We start from the raw sequence: 16,685 nt of genomic DNA on the forward strand, positions 1-16,685 counted from the left end.
GGTCTCTGTCTCCCCTCTCGGAGGGCTGGAGCTGATGATTCCTTGCCGTTCCTGTCCCAAGTCCACCTGTTTGAGCTGATGATCCTGTGCTGCTATTCCGACTGCAGCTGTGGACACCTGATCTGACTTCCCCGGGCACGCTACATCATCCCGGAAGAGCATCCCAGAGTCCCCTCTTCACCGTTGAAGTTGAGACTTGTGTTTTGCGGGTACTATTTAATGAAGCTGCCAGTTGAGGACTTGTGAGGCTTGTGTTTCTCAAACTAGACACTAATGTACTTGTCCTCTTGCTCAGTAGTGCACCGGGGCCTCCCACTCTTCTTTCTATTCTGGTTAGAGCCAGTTTGCGCTGTTCTGTGAAGGGAGTAGTACACAGCATTGTACAAGATCTTCAGTTTCTTGGCAATTTATTAGAACAAGAATAGACTGACGAGTTTCAGAAGAATTTTCTTTGTTTCTGGCCATTTTGAGCCTGTAATCGAACCCACAAATGCTGATGCTCCAGATACTCAAGTAGTCTAAAGAAGGCCGGTTTTATTGCTTCATTAAATCAGCACAACAGTTTTCAGCTGTGCTAACATAATTGCAATAGGGTTTTCTAATGATCAATTAGCCTTTTAAAATGATACACTTGGATTAGCTAACACAACGTGCCATTGGAACACAGGAGTGATGGTTGTTGATAATAGGCCTCTGTACACCTAAGTAGATATTCCATTAAAAATCCAGTTACAATAGTCATTTACAACATTAACAATGTCTACACTGTATTTCGGATCAATTTGATGTTATTTTAAAATGAAAAAAAAAGACTTTTCTTTCAAAAACAATCAGTCATAGTATCAGTGTGGAGCACAGATATGAAAAAAAAAAAACATTTTAAACACCATGCAACTTATTATTTGACTTAAGAACATTGATACTCCTGAACGTATTTAGGCTTGCCATAAGAGGTTTAATAATTATTGACTCAAGACATTTGAACTAATAATTATACATTAATTTGTAAAAATGTCTAAAAACATAATTCAATTTTGACATTATGGGGCATTGTCAAATCTATATGTAATCCATTTCAAATTCAGGCTGTAACATCAAAATGTGGAAAAAGTCAAGGGGTGTTAATACTTTCTGAAGGAACTGTACAAGGACCTTGAGCATTCCCTCCAGTGGCAAACTTTGCAGGAGAGGGGTCTATACTAAATCTTCAAATACCTATGTTATTGGTGTTTCTACTCCTACTGGTGTCAATGTTATGTAATTTGTTATCAAAAACTATTTAAAAAAGGTAATTCAGTTACCATATTAATTGATTTAGAATGAGAAGAAAAAATGTTTTGTTCATTTTCCCCATAATGCGATGCCCAAATGCGACTAATTCAAGAACGACCCTACTGTTATATTTAGAGATCAGAACAACACGGAGGGGAACAAATATGGCATAGGAGGCATCTAGAGATAAACAAATCTGAGCTGTACTGATTAATAGTTTTCAACAAGTATGAAAACGTGTTAAGGGACATGAAGAGTTGTCATGGATGTGGTCTCTAGTCAACCATTCTCTGCTGAAACACCACAATGCTAAACAGTTAAATTATGAGTGCAAATAACCAGAATTGGTTGTACATTTCCATGTTTCTTGCCAGACAAAATTTTGAGTGTGATCTTCCCAACCCGAGATTTGTTTAGTACAAAGACACTAAGAAAAAGACAAAGTGACATTTGGAGACAATGGTAGCCTCAAGGTTAGAGTCTCGGACCAATAAGAGGAAGGTTGTCGGTTTGAATCACAGGGCTGACACGTAAAAGCAGACTGGAGTGAACTGCGGCCATAGGGTTGCTGGCATCATTATCCCATATGCTACCTACTGCCATTTTGAAGGAAACTGCTTCAGGGTCCCTGCTCTGCTGAGCTGACCCTGTGCTGCTCCAAGACTGTCATGTGTGTGGGGTGTTGGGATGGGTACTGTGACACCAAACAATGCGTTCAAATTGATTTAAATAAAGATCTATTATATTCTAATTTGCATCATGAGCTCTCAATGGAAGAGCAGCACAGACCTTGTTTTCGAGGCAGCAGGTGTAAGGAACGCCACATGCCAGTGGTCCAGGAGCTGTACAGTTATGGTACATGTTCACTTCCCAGTCTTTGTACTCCTGCCCTCCACAACACTTGAACTGTAAAGAACAGACAGCGATAAAGCACAGACAAACATAGCTGTATTAATAAATCGAAAACAGTTCTAGAATGATATTCAACATTCAACATTATGAAAAACCTTGGTTCCTCTTTAAACCCTTTATGCCTACAGAGATACACTGTTTAAAGCAATTCATCCTATACAAGCTTTTTAACAGGTCCTTAAAAATCAGGCACACAATGTGGCATAACCCCTTTGTCAAACTCTAGCATACCATTTGCTTACATGATTTGTGAAGCATAGACTATGAAGGCCTTATAAAGGGTTTATGAACAAGTTCTAAAATTGTGGATCTTTTGAGCTTCAAATACATTTTCTAACTCTTCTGTTCTGGTACAGCAATGTTGTTTACATGTTGAGCTTTTGTATTAGCATAAAACACAATTTAGGTTTAAAGGAAGTATTTTGCAAGGCTAAAATTCAAAAGGAGCTGAGCTATACACTGTGAATCTGCTTTGTCTTCAAAGCAAAGATCTGAAAAGGCTCTTAAAATGCCTATAGCCATTGCTAGTAATTACTCCAATTACCTGGATAGGATTCTCTGAAAGCTTTAAGTACACTATTTCAGGAGCTTTAGCCTTAATGGTTGTACAAAATTATTTGGTCATTTAGACTCCTGTAAAGTTTCAGTAAAGGGATCAAAATTAACACGATTATTTAAAATGTGTTGAGGTACAGGTAACTGTAAAGGAAACAGTATTTTGCCAGTTACATGCAATTTCCACCTTTTGTGACTAGTTTTTTTAATTTTATAAATCAGGTATCTTTACCCATTAACAAATGTATTCCTGAAGAAAACTCACAAAACATGGATGTGATGATATATACACTGAACAAAAATATAAACAATTTCAAAGATTTTACTGAGTTACAGTTCATATATGGAAATCAGTTAATTTAAATGAATTCATTAGGCCCTAATCTATGGATTTCATGACTGGGCAGGGGCACAGCCATGGGTGGGCATAGGCCCACCCACTTGAGAGCCAGGTCCACCCACTGGGGAGCCAGGCCCAGCCAATCAGAATATGTTTTTCCCCACAAAAGGGTTTCATTAAATACAGAAATACTCCTGTTTCTCCAGCAGTCTGGGTGTCTGGTCTCAGACGATCCCGCAGGTGAAGAAGCCAGATGTTGAGGTCCTGGGCTGGCGTGGTTACATGTGGTCTGTGGTTGTGAGGCCGGTTGGACATACTGACAAATTCTCTAAAATGACGTTGAGGCGGCTTATGGTAGAGAAATTAACAAAATTATATTCCTGTAGTCAGCATGTGAATTGCACACTCCCTCAAAACTTGAGCCATCTGTGGCATTGTGTTGTTTGACAAAACTGCACATTTTAGAGTGGCCTTTTATTGTACCATGCACAAGGTGCACCTGTGTAATGATCATGTGGTTTAATCAGCTTCTTGATATGCCACACCTGTCAGGTGGATGGATTATCTTGGCAAAGTACAAATGCTCACTAACCGGGATTTAAACACATTTCTGCCCAGAAATTGAGAGAAATATGCTTTTTGTGCAGATGGAACATTTCTGAGATCTTTTATTTCAGCTCATGAAACATGGGACACTTTACATGTTGCATTCATATTTTTGTTCAGTATATAACTACTGAGTTGCAGTGGCACTGACATTATTGAGTTACAAGAACATGAGGGAGAGAGATCTTGTGTGTGCTTAGGGAGATTAGCAAGTAACCTTTCCTCCAGCAGCTCATACAAGCACTTTGTACCAATTCATGGTTCACCACAGAGACCAAGTAGTCCAGTTCAGATTTATCAGAGTAAGAACTAACCAAGCCAAAGCAAAACTAGGCCTACTCTAGAGATCATCAAACAAATACTGGCCTGTGTTAAATGTCAGTTTTAAAAACACACAAAACCTAGAAGCCAAATATATAAGCCAGAAATCAGAGGCTTGAGATGTGTGCATCCATTTGAGTGCTATTAAAATATCCTGCTATAATTATAGTCCTTAATAAATACATACAAATGTAACGACTTGAAATAGCAGAGACCTTTGCTTTAAAAGTGTAAAGACAGGCAATGAACATTCACAAATGTATTGCATGTGGCTGGTAAAACGTGCACCTTTCATATTCGCTTGAAGTGAATGTTTTTATACGAATACATTTACAGATGATGTCTCAATCTAGTGGCAGAATGTCACATATTCGAGAGCCAGTCTTCAACTTGGCTGGCGAAACACCTCAGAGTTAAAAGTAAACAGAAATACACCTACTTCCTTTTAAAAATACAGTCTAATCTGATGCAGTTCAACATCTGACCATAAGGTAGCACTTAAGAAAAAGTACCTTAGGCTAGGTCTAATACTAGGTAAGATCTACAGCACACAGTTGTGGTTACACACAAAATCATATTCAATAGTGAGTTTAGAAAAAAAAGGGGGGACAGCAGCACTCTTGATGCAGTTGTATTGATCTACTTCCTTCTATCAACAAGACAAACTACCACAACTATCTCCCTCAGTGGGGATTTTCAAAGCTCCTGTTCTACCTGCTTTAGGAGAATGTCAAAACACATCACACAGTTGGAGAATGAAGACGGTATGACACATTAACGTTCTATTATGAGAGACAGACAAAGCTGTCCTCCAACATTCAGAGTCCCAATTTAGTTCTTTCTTGAAACATTTTCCATTCTACAAACAGCTTTGTGTGGCTTGTGGTGAGTATAAATGCTTGAAATAATGCACAATAGTTGTTTGGCACATAGTGTTGTGAAAAAGTATGTGCCACCTTGCTGATTTTCCAAAACCTAATACTAAATAGAGAACCTGATTTTACAAATATTTTTAAAAAAATTAAATGATTGAATAAACAAAAAGTTATGCAACACCCAATTTGTGTGAAAAAGTAATTGCCCCCTTACAGTCAATAACTGGTTGTGCCACCTTTAGCTGCAATGACAGCAACCAAACACTTCCTGTCATCCAAAAAGGTGATTCAAGTTTACCAAAAAGCACCTGGAAGCACCGTGATGTTCATCGAGACTCTTGGAAGAATGTTCTATGGAAAGAGGAGTCAAAAGTATAACTTTTTGGATGACATGGGTCCCATTTATGCATGGTGAAAACCAAACTGCATTCCACAGTAAGAACCTCGTACCAACGATCAAGCATAGTTGTGGTAGTGTGATGGTTTGGGAATGATTTGCTGCCTCAGGACCTGGATGCATTACCTTAATAGAAGGAACCATGAATTCTGTTCTGTATCAGAGAATTCTACAGGAGAATGTCAGGCCATCTGTCTGTGAGCTGAAGTCATCTGGGTCATGCAGCAAGACGACACTACAGTGGTAGGCTTGATTACCAACAATGACGAGACAGCCTACAGGGAGGTGGTGAGGGCCCTCGGAGTGTGGTGTCAGGAAAATAACCTCACACTCAACAAAACAAAGGAGATGATTGTGGACTTCAGGAAACAGCAGAGGGAGCACCCCCCTATCCACATTGACGGGACAGTAGTGGAGAGGGTAGTAAGTTAAGTTCCTCAGCGTACACATCACGAACAAACTGAATTGGTCCACCCACACAGACAGCGTGGTGAGGAAGGCGCAGCAGCACCTCTTTAACCTCAGGAGGCTGAAGAAATTCGGCTTGTCACTAAAAGCACTCAAACTTTTACAGATGCACAATCGAGAGCATCCTGTCGGGCTGTATCACCGCCTGGTAGGGCAACTGCTCCGCCCACAACCGTAAGGCTATCCAAAAAGTAGTGAGGTCTGCACAACGCATCACCGGGGGCAAACTACCTGCCCTCCAGGACACCTACACCACCCGATGTCACAGGAAGGCCAAAGATCATCAATGACAACAACCACCCAAGCCACTGCCTGTTCACCCTGCTATCATCCAGAAGGCGAAGTCAGTACAGGTGCATCAAAGCAGGGACCGAGAGACTGAAAAAAAGCTTCTATCTCAAGGCCGTCAGACTGTTAAACAGCCACCACTAACATTGAGTGGCTGCTGACAACATACTGACTCAACTCCAGCCACTTTAATAATGGATTTTTTTTAATCACTAGCCACTTTTATGTTTACATACTCTACATTACTCATCTCATATGTATATACTGTACTCTATACCATCTACTGCATCTTGCCTATGCCGTTCTGTACAATCACTCATTCATATATCTTTATGTACATATACTTCATCCCTTTACACTTGTGTGTACAAGGTAGTTGTGAAATTGATAGGTTAGATTACTCGTTGGTTACTACTGCATTGTCGGAACTAGAAGCACAAGCATTTCGCTACACTCGCATTAACATCTGCTAACCATGTGTATGTGACAAATAACATTTGATGAGCAAAACACACAATTAAGTCTACATAAATGGCTAAAAAGCAACAAATTTGAAGTCCAGACCAAATCCCAGTTGAGATGTTGTGGCAGGACTTGAAACGAGCAGTTCGTGCTTGAAAATCCACAAATGTCGCCGAGTTAAAGTAGTTCTGCATGCAAGAGTGAGCCAAAATTCCTCCACAACGATGTGAGAGTGATCAACAACTACAGGAAGCATTTGGTTGCAGTCATTGCCGCTAAAGGTGACACAACCAGTTATTGAGTGTAAGGGGGCAATTACTTTCACACACAGGGGCATTGGGTGTTGCCTAACTTTGTTTATGAAGTAAGTATGTTATTGTTGTGTTATTTGTTCACTCAGGTTCTCTTTATCTAATATTAGGTTTTGGTTAAGATATGATAACATTTAAAATAAATGTAAAAGTCTAAAATAATTAGATGGGGGGCAAATACTTTCACAGTACCCAGGTTACTTTCTATCATCAGTAGTCCTCCTGTGTAACAACTTATGGAAAAGCAGGATTGCTGGAGAAAATGGGTTCTCTGTAACAGATTTAGTCAAGGTTAGGGGTGAGAATGAGAACTCCAATGCTGCCTTGACAGCATCCATCTCTCCCCCACCCGGTAGGAACCTTCTAATTACAACGAACCACTTTTCCCTTTGTGACATAACCCCTACCATTATGTCAAAGTGAATAATCACAAATTACATTTGTACAAAGGCAATGAAAAACAAAGAATCAGACACAAAACCTGGAAAACAGTTTAAAAATAATATCCATAAAATTTTCAAACTGAAATCTTACCTTTCTTTGAACAAAGTCCATGATGTTTTTGAAATCCAGATCATCATAGTAATTCACTATTCCTTTACGAATGTTTTTGTTTAAGAGGTCCACAGTCTATGGTGGTGGAAAATAAAAAGAGGGTGAAATATATTAAGATTGTAGGATTGATAGTGTAGGCAGCTTTAAAACAATTGAGTACATTGTTGTTTATACATTTAATAAGGAATTCAATGCACCAACACTTGAACTCTCCCTATATTGCTCCTGTCAATAAAAACTACTTCATTGTCCTAAATCCTGGCATAAGCAATTCCCCAAGACACAAATTGCCATGTAACCTCTTTGACAGGATCATGTTCAGACTTGAAACATATCTGTATTGGACCTTAGGCGGATTAGTTACCGTTACAATTTCAAAATGGCATTTTTCTTGCTAACATATGATGGAAGGTCCCCGAGTCGCTGGTTTGCCTGGGAGGGGTCCCTGGGCAAGAAAAGTTTGAAAATCCCTGCACTAACCTAACAAATTGATTCACTTCACTAGGGTAGGGGGCAGCATTCGGAATTTTGGATGAAAAGCGTGCCCAAATTAAACTACCTGCTAGTCAGGCCCAGAAGATAGGATATGCATATAATTAGTAGATTTGGATAGAAAACACTCTAAAGTTTCCAAAATTGTTAAGATAATGTCTGAGGATAACAGAACTGATATGGCGGGCAAAAACCTGAGGAAAATCCAACCCAGAAGTACTATTACTTTGAAAGGCTGTTTTTCCATTGAAAGCCTATCTACCATACAAAGACTTAGGACCCAGTTCACGGTCTCTATGGCTTCCTTTACACGTGGCCAGTCTTTAGGCATTGTTTCAGGCTTTTACTCTGGAAAATGAGGGAGATCCAGCGTTCTGGCCTTACAACGGCAGTCAATCACCCAAGCTAACGTTGGCTAGCTACTTCCAGACACAAATGAGACCACTCTGACCATTTTACTCGCCCTAGCAGAGCTGGTTAGGCAGTTTTCATGTTAACCAGAGCGTTGGTGACTGTAACTGTGCTGCTGGAAACAAATTTAATTACGTTTTTTTGCAGACTTTTACTGACACCGGCCATATTCAATGGGTGTTGAGGGCTTGTAAACTCATTATTCTGCGTTCTGGTACACTCAGACGAGAGTGCTCTGAAATCGGAGTAGATAGCCAGAAAGAATTTACGAAAGCACCCGAATGTCCATTGAGAACGCACAACTATACCATTTACCTAAACTAAGATTGACGGGAATAATCCAGTCAATAAACGTTGGGTAGTTAACCTATAGTAAATATACTGGCACGGTTGATGTATAACTACTAACGTTAGGTAGATACCGGTACATACTGCTGTAATGATATGCTATGTTAGCTATGTGGTTCGTAAGGACACCGTAGCTAACAAATTGTCAGCAAACATAACGTGTAAGGTAACTTCTTTGAAAAGTCATTACTTTATTACATTGAGTAGCAAGCTACCGAGAGGACGCGCTCTATCGACTGCGGCTTGAGCAGGCTTTTGGTGCACAGTCAATAGCGCGCTGGACTACGGGCAAGAAGGTTGAGTGTTCGAAACCTGCTCCCTGCTTGTTTCATTTGAGGTCGTACACAATTATCAGTTCATTATTTGGTTTATATTGCCCATTCATTGTCAGTTAGAGACATTAGTGCACTGGGACCCAAAAGCATAATCAGTGTTGCAACTACCCCTTGGTCGTTAGGGCAAATCTGGTCTGTGATAGTTTTTTTTTCTCCACACCTAGCTCGGCTATTAGACTATTCTTTAGTAAAAGGTTGAATAGTCTATTGTTCAGCTATTAGCCCCCCTCCCCAACTTGAAACAAATTGTTGCTACTCCCATCTCGTTCCTCTCCCTCTTCCACGCATCATTCTCCGCCTGAGTGGCTCGATTGTGGGCGTGCTGGCAGGATATGGCAGCACTTTCGGTTGTGCGTCAAGAATTCTGCATAGCAAGTTTGTATGAAGGTGTGGTTATTCACAGGCAAATTGTTATATGCCATGGAGGTACATTTATTTTTGTCGAGAGCAAAACTTTATTTTCAATCCAAAATAAAATTGTTCTGAAAGCAAAAACATTTTTTGCAATCAAATATTTTGTAATGGAGCACAAAACTTTATGCATTTTATTCCTCAAAAAATTTTTGAGAACAAAAAATGTATTTCAAAACAAAACTCGCATTCAACCACCCTCCATTTCGACCATTTTTTGAGTGTCAGTTTGGCTACAACCAATACCGTTCAGCCTTTCTTTCCGACACAAAGGAAGTCATAGCGGACACCTACGAAGGACTGCGTGATGATGGCATCTCAGGTAAGCAGCACTGGCCGTTCTTCTGTCCAACTTCTACATAGGTAGTAGTTAACTCCTACGATTCAGTGTCAGTTCATAACATTCTACCATCCATCCATCCATCCAGTAGAATGATAAATCATACAATTATTATTCTCAAGCTAACCAAAAGCATTTAGCTATGAACGCCTGTTCTTGCCATTTCCAGGGGAATTCATCTAACTATCTTTCATGGCAACTCTTAAGCAGGCCATGTCCTATTTGTTTCATAGTCATATTTCATGACAGTGTAACAGTTAACTTTTTTACAGAAGGATGAAAGAACATAATATGGTCTGTCAGGGAATGCTATTCTGATATGTCAGATGAAGGGTTAGGCCAGAATGTCAGGGCCATTAACTTCTTTGGGACTGGGGGGGCGGTATTGAGTAGCTTGAATAAAAAGGTGCCCAGAGTAAACTGCCTGCTACTCAGGCCTAAAAGCTAGAATATGCATAGAATTAGTAGATTTGGATAGAAAATTCAAACAGTTTTAGAAACTTCAGAGTTATGTCTGAGTATAACAGAACTCATATGGCAGGCAAAAACCTGAGAAAAAATCCAACCAGGAAGTGGGAAATCTGAGGTTTGTAGTTTTTCAAGTCATTGCCTATTGAATATACCCGTGTCTATGGGGTCATATTGCACTTCCTAAGGCTTCCACTAGATGTCAACAGTCTTTAGAACCTTGTTTGAGGCTTCTACTGTGAAGGAGGTGGGAATGAGAGCTGATTGAGTCAGGTGTCTGGCAGAGTGCCATGAGCTGTCTCTCACGCTCCCATGAGAGTTAGCTGCGTTCCTTTGTCTGTAGAAATGCAATGGAATTCTCAAGGTTGAAACATTGAAGATATATGATAAAAACATCCTAAAGATTGATTCTATACTTCGTTTGACATGTTTCTACGAACTGTAATATGGCTTTTCGTCTGAATTTTCGCCTGGACTTGCCGGCGTCTCCTGAGTTTGGATTTGTGTACTAAACAGGCAAACAAAAAGGAGGTATTTGGACATATATGTTGGACTTTATCGAACAAAGATTTGTGGAACTGGGATTCCTGGGAGTGCATTCTGATGAAGATCAAAGGTAAGTGAATATTTATAATGCTATTTCTGACTTCTGTTGACTCCACAACATGGCGGGTATCTGCATGGCTTGCTTTTGTGTCTGAGCGCCATACTCAGATTATTGCATGGTTTGCTTTTTCCGTAAAGTTTTTTTGAAATGTGACACAGCGGTTGCATTAAGGAGAAGTGGATCTAAAATCCATGCATAACACTTGTATATTTTAGCAATGTTTATTAGGAGTATTTCTGTAAATTGATGTGGCTCTCTGCAAAATCACCAGATGTTTTGGAACTACTGAACATAACACGCCAATGTAAACTGAGATTTTTGGATATAAATATCAACTTTATCGAACAAAACATACATGTATTGTGTAACATGAAGTCCTATGAGTGTCATCTGATGAAGATCAAAGGTTAGTGATGAATTTTATCTCCATTTCTGCTTTTTGTGTCTCCTCTCTTTGGCTGGAACAATGGCTGTGTTTTTCTGTGGCTAGGTGCTGACCTAACATAATCGTTTGGTGTGCTTTCGTCCTAAATCCTTTTTGAAAATCGGACACTGTGGCTGGATTTACACCAAGTTTATCTTTAAAATGGTGTAAAATACTTGCATGTTTGAGGAATTTTAATGATGGGATTTCTGTTGTTTTGAATTTGGCACCCTGCAATTTCACTGGCTGTTGGCAAGGTGGGACGCTACCGTCCCACATAACCCAGAGAGGTTAACCTGTTGGTGTTATGGGGCAGTATTTTCATTTTTTGGAAAAAAAATCATTCCCGTTTTAAAAATGGGATATTTTGTCAGGAAAAGATGCTAGAATATGCATATAATTGACAGCTTTCGATAGTGTTTTCTAACGTTTCCAAAACGGTAAAGATATTGTCTGTGAGTATAACAGAACTGATGTTGCAAGTGAAATCCTGAGAAAAATCAAATCCGGAAGTGCCCCAGTTTTTGAAAGCGCTGCGTTCCAATGACTCTCTATATGGCTGTGAATGTACCATCAACGAGTTTATGCTTTCTACGTATTCCCCAAGGTGTCTACAGCATTGTGACACAGTTTTACGCATTTCTGTTGAAGAATAGCTGTATGGGAGGCACATTGCGTAAGTGGTCACATGGTGGCTCCGAGAGAGTTTCAGAGGTAGCCATTACTCCAATCGGTCCTAGAGAAAAAGGAATTGTCCCGACGGATATATTATCGAATAGATATTAGAAAAACACCTTGAGGATGGATTCTAAACAACTTTTTCCATGTTTCTGTCGATATTATGGAGCTAATTTTGAAAAAAATTCTGCGTTTGTGGTGACCGCAATTTCCGGGCGATTTCTCAGCCAAACGGAGCTGTTTCGCCTACAAAAAGAATCTTTTGGGAAAAAATTAACTTTGGCTATCTACCTGGGAGTGTCGTGAGTGAAAACATCCGAAGTTCAAAGGTAAACGATTTAATTTGATTGCTTTTCTGATTTCCGTGACAAGGTTGCTTGCTGCTAGCAAGGCATAATGCTATGCTAGGCTATTATAAACTTACACAAATGCTTGTCTAGCGTTGGCTGTAAAGCATATTTTGAAAATCTGAGATAACAGGGTGATTAACAAAAAGGCTATGATGTGTTCCAATATATTTCTAGGAAGATGCATGTCCGTTGCGTTATCCTAATTAGTGTAAGATGAAAACGGTCCCGTTCACAGGATAGGGTGTCACTAGAGGTTAAAAACTTTATTCTTACTTATTCGTAGACAAAATGTTCAATGATGAATGAAATTGGAGTTGTTCTTCATCAACTGGTAATACATAAATAATGAAGCCAGTTAACCTCTAGCGACAAGCAATCCCGTATCCAGGAGCGTAATCATAGCCTCAAGCTCATTACCATAACGCAACGTTTCCTATTCATGAAAATCGCAAATGAAATGAAATAAATATTGAAACACAAGCTTAGCCTTTTGTTAACAACAGTCATCTCAGATTTTCAAAATATGATTTTCAACCAAAGCTACACAAGCATTTGTGTAAGAGTAGTGATAGCCTAGCATAGCATTAAGCCTAGCATTCAGCAGGCAACATTTTCACAAAAACAAGAAAAGCATTCAAATAAAATCATTTACCTTTGAAGAACTTCGGATGTTTTCAAGTTAGATAGCAAATGTTCATTTTTTCCAAAAATATTATTTGTGTAGACGAAATAGCTCCGTTTTGTTCATCACGTTTGGCCAAGAAAAATACCGGAAAATGCAGTCACTTACAACGCCAAACTTTTTTCAAAATTAGCTCCATAATATCGACAGAAACATGGCAAACGTTGTTTAGAATCAATCCTCAAGGTGTTTTTCACATATCTATTCCATAATCTATCAGTGGTGGCAGCTGGCTTCTCATCAGAAGCAAACGGAAAAATACTGCAGCTGGAGATTACGCAATAATTGCAACGGAGGACACCAAGCGACCACCTAGTAGATGTAGTCTCTTATGGTCAATCTTCCAATGATATGCCTACAAATACGTCACAATGCTGTAGACACCTTGGGGAAAACGTAAGCTGACTCCCAGCTCCTTCACAGCCATATAAGGAGTCATTGGTATGAGGCGGTTTCAAAAAATGCGGCACTTCCTGATTGGATTTTTATCTGGGTCTCGCCTGTAACATCAGTTCTGTGGCACTCACAGACAATATCTTTGCAGTTTTGGAAACGTCAGAGTGTTTTCTTTCCAAAGCTATGAATTATATGCATAGTCGAGCATCTTTGTGACAAAATATCTTGTTTAAAACGGGAACGTTTTTCATCCAAAAATTAAGAGCGCCCCCTATATCGAAGTTAATAAGTTAACCTCTTGGATATAGGGGGCGCTCTTTTAATTTTTGGATGAAAAACGTTCCCGTTTTAAACATCAAACTCGTAGTTGGAACAACGCAATATGATTGTTCATATAAAAACCTTGGGACCCAAATGCATAATGAGTGCTCTAACTCCCCCTTGCGGTGGTCTGGAACAATGAAGCCATGATGCTAGGTACCTCTAAGTCCCGCAGTGTAAGCTCACAACTTTTAAAGTAGGTACCACTGTAAGCTTTCAACAAGCTTTTTGAAGTGAACATACGTTTTATGGGTAGCCAAGCCCTACAGAAACAATGTGTTCTAGAAGACGTTTGAGTCCTTAAAAGAAAGGGGTCATATTTTGCAGTCAAATATATATATATAAATATATATATATATATATATATATATATATATATATATATATATATATATATATATATATATATATATATATATATATATATATATATATATATATATATATATATATATATATATATAATATATAGATATATATATATATATATATATATATATATAGATATATATAGATATATATATATATAGATATATAGATATATATATATAGATATATATATATATATATATATATATAGATATATATATATATATATATATATATATAGATATATATATATATATATAGATATATAGATATATATATATATATATATAGATATATATATAGATATATATATAGATATATATATAGATATATATATAGATATATATAGATATATATATAGATATATATATATATATAGATATAGATATAGATATAGATATAGATATAGATATATATATAGATATAGATATAGATATATATATAGATATAGATATAGATATATATATATATATAGATATATTAAAACAACTTTTGAAGTTAATATAATGCCATTGTTAAGTGAGAAAACCACTCTGAAAAAGAGCACAGCTCCTCCTGATGTGAGCATGAAAGATTTTAAATTCACTGTCTAGTGATATGATGAAGTAGTGGTGTAGGCAAGAGAAAAATATTCTGTCAATGATGAAAAATATGGAATGTCAGATATACAAAAAGCTTGGGGGAAAATAGAGAAACCATAATTCCTTGACAAAGACACGATGGTCTTTAACTGTATTAGTCAAAGTAAGGAAACGGGATGAGACATTCTTTCTGGAGAATCATGACAGGACATTGGAGATAGACCGTTTGAAATCTCTTGGTGAACAGATCAAAACCTTGGAAGAAATTCAACAATTACAGGCCAGGGTCGTAAAACAGACATGGCTCTAACAAGTGGACCCCTTTGTTCCCTCAATCTACCCCCACTCTGAATTGCACAAGGCAGATCAGGATTCAAGCATCTAGTCAGCACTGCCTAGCCATGAGTCAACAGATACTGACAGCAGTGACGAACGATGTCTTAGTCCAACCAGAACACAGGCTGTAAAAGGTAGTAAAGACAAACCTCTAGTGACAGTAATCACACACAAATCAGCATCTCCAAAACAGTTGGATGAATGGTCAAACATTTTGAAACATCCACGAGAAGTGGGTATGGGTATGGGAACACATGGGACCATTTGAAGCGTTATAAGAAACTCCAATCTACATCCTTATGATGGGTTACAGTTATTAGCTCTTGTTTTGAACAACCGTGAACATTGTGTCCTTGAAGAAAAAGGTTTATAGAGCTATGGGTGGCAAAGAGCAAAATGTGGCTGATGGATGCAGAGCCATACATGTTCTGGTCACTGGCAACGAGAATGTCGGAAAAGAAAACGTGTTCTGAGGAATGGCCAGGAGAAGCAGGGTCCCCAAAGACAATGCTGGTGCTAGCAAAGAAGCCATGGCCGCTACTAAAGTAGTGGAGGCTGCTAACAGCATCATACAATGTGGCACAATATGTAATCCAGCTACTCTGATGCTTCCTCCACATACCACATTACTTGAACAACTGTTGTGAGTTAGTTTTGGATCAGCTCTTTGATGGGTTTATTAAGAGTCATCTGTTGGAAAACCCTGAGTTTATCTTATACACAGACAGTTCAAGCATTGTGGAGGGGGGTGTGAGGAATGCAGGCTGGGCAGTTACTACAATGGACAATGTGAAAGTGACAGGCACGTTACCTGCAGGAATATTAGCACAGCTGGTGGAATTGGTGGCTTTGACAGAGGTGTGTAAGCAGGCTGAAGGAAAAACAACTAACACACACACGGTATGCTTTTGGAGTTACCCATGATTTAGATTTTTTTGGGGGGAAAACAGAGGATTCATGACATCACTGGGAGCTCCTGTGAAGAATGGACTAGAGGTGTTGGCTCTACTGAATGCTCTCCAGTTACCTGGACAAGTTGCAAATTTGAAAATTAAAGCACATGGAAAAATCTTTACAGATGAGAGTAAAGGTAATGATTTTTCTGACAGAGCTGCTAAAGCGCCTGCCAAGAGAACACCTCTGTCTCCTAAACTGATCAGGAGATACACCTTGGATGCATTGCAACACATTAGAGATATGCAAGGCAGTGCACTAAAATATGAAGTGTGGGAAAGGATGGCTGCAGGATGCAAACTCAATCAAGAAGGTGTGTGGAAATACAACCTGAGATGTGTAGCGCCAAATGCACTCTTACCCTACTTGGTGACAGATCCACTCTTTGGAGACACATTGGTGTGGACAAGATAGTTTATGGTTTTGTGAGCAAATGGTGGAATCATGGTGTGCAGAAAGAGGCTGAGGCTGTTATGGCGAATTGCAATATTTGTATGGGACACAACACCAAGGGACGAGTGAAAGTACAGACACGACAAGCACCTGCCCCACCAGGACCCTTCAGACATCTACAGCTTGATTACATCACAATGCCAAAATGTAAAGGACATGAAGATATGCTGGTCGTTTCTCAAGATGGGTTGAAGCCTACCCTACTAAGAAAGGAACTGCACAACACACAGTTAAAATTCTGATTTGAGAAATCATTCACAGATGGGGATTTCCGGAACAATTAGATTCCGACCAAGGCACTCATTTCACAGGAAAAGTGTGTCAGGAGGTAGCTCGTCTTCTGAACATATAAGGGCAGTGTAGTTGC

General features: G+C 38.9%; 1 protein-coding gene across 2 annotated transcripts in view; it reads right to left on the minus strand.

Moving 5' to 3' along the window:
- tspan15 (tetraspanin 15) overlaps positions 1-16,685 on the minus strand; it is a 41,780-nt gene that overhangs the window by 7,315 nt on the left and 17,780 nt on the right. For both annotated transcript variants that reach the window (XM_020495508.2, XM_031835441.1), the window contains exons 4-5: positions 7,342-7,437; positions 2,062-2,178 (exon numbers count right to left, since the gene is read on the minus strand). In XM_020495508.2, the coding sequence (XP_020351097.1) occupies positions 2,062-2,178; positions 7,342-7,437 (213 nt within the window). The remainder of the gene's footprint in view (positions 1-2,061; positions 2,179-7,341; positions 7,438-16,685) is intronic.

Source organism: Oncorhynchus kisutch, linkage group LG11, assembly GCF_002021735.2.
Source record: "Oncorhynchus kisutch isolate 150728-3 linkage group LG11, Okis_V2, whole genome shotgun sequence".
In the NCBI taxonomy this organism is placed as follows: domain Eukaryota; kingdom Metazoa; phylum Chordata; class Actinopteri; order Salmoniformes; family Salmonidae; genus Oncorhynchus; species Oncorhynchus kisutch.